The sequence below is a fragment of the Pteropus vampyrus genome, unplaced genomic scaffold (assembly GCF_000151845.1).
Source record: "Pteropus vampyrus isolate Shadow unplaced genomic scaffold, Pvam_2.0 Scaffold120, whole genome shotgun sequence".
In the NCBI taxonomy this organism is placed as follows: domain Eukaryota; kingdom Metazoa; phylum Chordata; class Mammalia; order Chiroptera; family Pteropodidae; genus Pteropus; species Pteropus vampyrus.
In genome coordinates this window covers 4,616,904-4,621,373 of record NW_011888901.1, presented here as the reverse complement: position 1 = coordinate 4,621,373, position 4,470 = coordinate 4,616,904, and the positions used below count along the sequence as shown (strand labels likewise).

At 34.1% G+C, this 4,470-nt stretch overlaps 1 protein-coding gene across 6 annotated transcripts in view; it reads right to left on the bottom strand.

Moving 5' to 3' along the window:
• EPB41L5 (erythrocyte membrane protein band 4.1 like 5) overlaps positions 1–4,470 on the bottom strand; it is a 152,691-nt gene that overhangs the window by 142,957 nt on the left and 5,264 nt on the right. For 5 of the 6 annotated variants that reach the window (XM_011366100.2, XM_023534120.1, XM_011366101.2 and 2 more), the window contains exon 2: positions 1,051–1,238. The exons of the other annotated variant lie outside the window; for it this stretch is intronic. In XM_011366100.2, coding sequence (XP_011364402.1) covers positions 1,051–1,230 — 180 coding nt within the window. In that variant the 5' untranslated portion in view covers positions 1,231–1,238. The remainder of the gene's footprint in view (positions 1–1,050; positions 1,239–4,470) is intronic. 6 annotated transcript variants of the gene reach the window in all.

The following is a 4,470-nucleotide window of genomic DNA, read 5'->3' as shown; positions in this document are numbered from 1 at the left end:
TCAGAATACTCATTTAAACGAACTACCCAACTCCTTAATCTCTCATTCTGTGAGCTTAAAGCCTTCCTGAGCTTATTCAGCTATGTGTTATTGCGGCGTCCAGGCTATCGCCTTGCACAAAAGGACTTTTTTAAAACTGCATTTTGGGTAAATGAGTGTGTACTAGAGAGTTTGTGGAGAAAACACTGTAGAACATCCAATGACGCTTACATCAAAACTGCACATTTTACAGCTTAATTATGTAAATCTTTTAATACAGAACAAAGACACGAGAGAGAGATTTGGCATTAGTCAATAGCTCAGAAAGAAACTCTCACAAAGCCATATGACTACCTCTCCCTCTCCTTAAAAAAAAATGCCTGTAAGAAATAAGTTAACCCCTTTCAAATATAATGGAATGCTTTACACTGTTAGTATTATTCATAACTGCAAAGAAACCTATCCAAAATTTAAATACAATTACAACATTCTGTCTTGAAATAAAGATTACAGTGTATTAAAAACTTCCCCTGCAAATGACTTCAGGAGCACAGAAGTAGTCAGATTTGAGGGATATGAAGAAAGTCCTTTTCTTCATTTCATTAAAATTTCTGCAAGCATATCAAACTGTGGAGGATTTGTTTTGAGAAAAGTGAGGAGTGTTTTGAAAACTACAGGAAAGTATCGAGAAGTAAAAGTCTTACAGTATACATATAGGTATTATTCTGGTTCCCAAAGTTTCTCATTGCTTTAACAATTGCTCATCAAGTATTGTGAGAAATCCACCAGAGTACTATGTACTGCCATCATAAAGAACACACATAAATACACACAAATGTCTCGTGGCAACAAGTGTCGTATTATTTGAATGTTTAGGCAGCTCCCACTAATTTCAGAGAAATATTATCATGCAAGGTACCTAACCACACTACCTGAATCATGTACCTATGTTATAGTGCCTGATCCATACTAACTCATATTACTTAATTCTCCCAGGAAGTTATCAAGTAGTAAGTGTAAATGAAGAAGGTGATCTCATACAGAATTTGCAGGTCAGCAAGACCTACGTACCGGCAAGTCCACACTAACATCAGTACCATCCAGAAGGGACACCCGACATGTGATGATGGATTTAGAATCTCCAGCTGCAGGAATGTGTGTGGCAGCTCGTTGAGCTTCTCTGAGTCGTTCCTTCTCAGCATGTTTACGCATTGACCGACGCCCAAGTGTTCTACGGAAGAAGCTCAGCATTTTTGTCACTATAAAGCCAGAGAGAAAAAGATATCAGAAGACTCCCCACAATTTGCAGTCAGACAAATGGTGTTATTTAGTAAAGTCCTGCGGACATTAGTAGTTATGTTACTTAATTAAAAGGACTCCTGGTCAAGGAAATCTGAAAAAAAGTGAAAACTGGCTACTTCGATTCAAAGTTTTTAAAGACATTATGTAAAATAGACATAGGCTTACATCATTTCTAAACTTACTGGACTATTTTCTAAGGAGCTGGTCTGGTAGGAGAAGGTAAACATTTATGAAGCTTATCACATCTTTTAGATGAATAAATTATATGTAAAATAGCCATATATCCCTATAAACATTAGGAGACAATGCCATATACTAAGGCATCCTGTGATGATAACAATCCTAAAAAGTTTCTCTTCTGAGCGTTCATAATAAAAATACAAAATTAATCACCTATTTCAACTAAAATACAAATAATTCAAAGTTTTCATCAAATATTCTACTATAGATTTTAAATTGCCACTTAACATAAACAATTCTTTATAATATCAAATTAATGTTACTTCTTTATTTATCTCTATTAAGAAAATTAAGGTTAATCAAAATAATTAAGATATTAATTTTAAAAATACAGCACACATAAAATGGAAATATAAAATCTACCTTGCTAACCTGTTTGAATTTACAAAAGGAAGTTTGAGAAAAATAAGTACATATAACTAAGCCAACAAATAATTAATTCCAGAGAAAACAAGAAGTTGCATAGAAAAGGGAACGTAATCACAGTACACTACATGACTCAGCTAGTTGCTTAGTCATTATACCATAAACGTTAAATATTGATCTACCCATAAATTAACTGAGTGAAGGTTTATATAAAAGGTAGGTGAGGACAGAAAGCTAATTCCTCATCTTATCTAGCAGAAATTCAACAGATAATTCAAATCAAGAAGTAACAATAAGAGCATGTTATGTAATATGTGACTGGTTGCCTTGAGGGAGCAGAATTCAAGATAGTGATTTTCAAAAGAAGCCTTCCCATTAGATGGCTCTTTCAAGTTTATTTATAAACTTGATAAAAATAAAACCTAATTTTAAATAAATACTATCACAAAAAATAAGCACCTATAAATTAAAGGTTATTGTATATGTATTACAAGTATAGATATTCATACATAATTAGGTAAACTGGCAAAGCCATGATACTTGTAATTTATATATTTACTTGCTTAGATCCTAAGGAAATAACTGAAATTTTTAATAGCTTTTTAAGTTTACAAAGTACTCATACATAACATCTAGATCCAGTCTCTCTCTTTCCAGGTTTATTTTCAGGCATTGCTCCCTCTTCACCTTGCTATCCAGTCTTATTTCAGTTGCCTATGAAGGTCAAACTTGTTATCCCAGACTTCTAAAGCCTTATGTCAGAGAATCCCTCCTTTTAACTCAACTCCCCCTATAAAGTTAGTTCCACTGAACCTTGAAAGTATTTTACTTTTTTACTAATCAGATTTTAATTATTCATTTACACGTCTGTCTCCTTTATTGCAAGGTCTTTGAGGAAATAATTCCTACCCAACACATTTCATCATCAAGTACAACTATATAATTGTACTTGATCTTCAGAAACACACCCCAAAGTATTATCTTATTTTCATGACAACGGTCAGAGATAATGGCCAAGTCCATTATTTAGTAAATAGTGAAGACAAGGGCTCAAAGTGATTTCCTGACTCTACATCTTGGTCCTTCTTTCTACTATATCATAGAACCATTTCTGTAAAACTCACATTTTAAAGATAAGAATTTGTTAGGCCCTTATCAGAGGTGTTCTTTGCATATATATTCTATTCAGATGGTTGCCTCTTTGCCTCACTGATGGTTTCTTTTGCTGTTCTGAAGCTTTTAAATTTGATCTAGTCTCATTCATTTATTTTTGTTTTTACTTCCTTTGCCTTTGAGGCCAAATTCATAAAATCCTCTCTAAATCCAAGGTCCTTAAGTTCAGTACCTATGTTTTTGTCTATGAAATTTATTGTTTCAGGTCTTTTGTTCAGGTCCTGGATCCATTTTGAGTTAATTTTGGTGTATGGTGATAGACAACAATCTAGTTTCATTCTTTTGCATGTGGCTTTCCAGTTTTCCCAGCACCATTTATGGAAGAGGCTTTCTTTTCTCCATTGTATGATTTTGGCTCCTTTGTCAAAAATCATTCGCCTATATATGCAGGGGTTTACTTTGTTCCATTGGCCTGTGTCTGTTTTTCTGCCAAATACCATGATGTTTTGATTGTTGTCACTTTGTAGTATAATTTGAAGTCAGGCAGAAAGGCCTAATAGCCAAAATATATGAAGAACTCATACAACTCAACAAAAAACAATCCAATTAAAAAATAGGCAGAGGACCTAAACAGACACTTTTCCCAAGAGGACATACAAATGGCCAACAGATATATGAGAGGATGCTCAGCTTCGCTAGCTATGAGAGAAATGCAAAACTAAAATGAGATGCCATCTCACACCTGTTTGAATGGCTATCATCAACAGGATATGTGTTATAATAACAAGTGTTGGGAGAGAATGTAAGGAAAAAGGAACCCTCATACACTGCTGGTGGGAATGCGAACTAGTACAAATACTATGGAAAAAATGGAGGTTTTCCTTAAAAAAAAAAACTAAGAAGTGAATGTGATCCAGCAATCCCTCTTCTGAGTATTTACCCACAAAGATATATCCATCCCAATTTTCATAGCAGCATTATTCACAGTGGAAAGGACATGGAAGCAATCAAAGTGTCCTATGATAGAAGACTGAATAAAGATGATGTAGTACATATACACTGGATTATTATTCAGCCATAAGAAAAGATGAAATACTGCCATTTGCGACAACACGGATAGATCTTGAGATAATTGTGCTAAATGAAATAAGTCATACAGAAAAAGTTGAGAACCACATGATTTCATTCATATTGAGATATAAAAATTTAAAGCGACAAACAAACATGACAAACAAACAAAGACTCATGGACAGGGACAGTGGATTAGTGGTTACCAGAGGGAAGGGGGAGGGAGGAGATAGATGGAGCGAAAAGGAGTCAAATAATTGGTGATGGAGGAAATCTAACTTTGGGTGGTGAACACATAATGCGATGTGTATATATATGGCAAACTGTTAAATTGTACACTTGAAACTTACTTGATTTTATTAATCAATGACTGTCACCCCCAATAATTTTTAATAAAAAAAT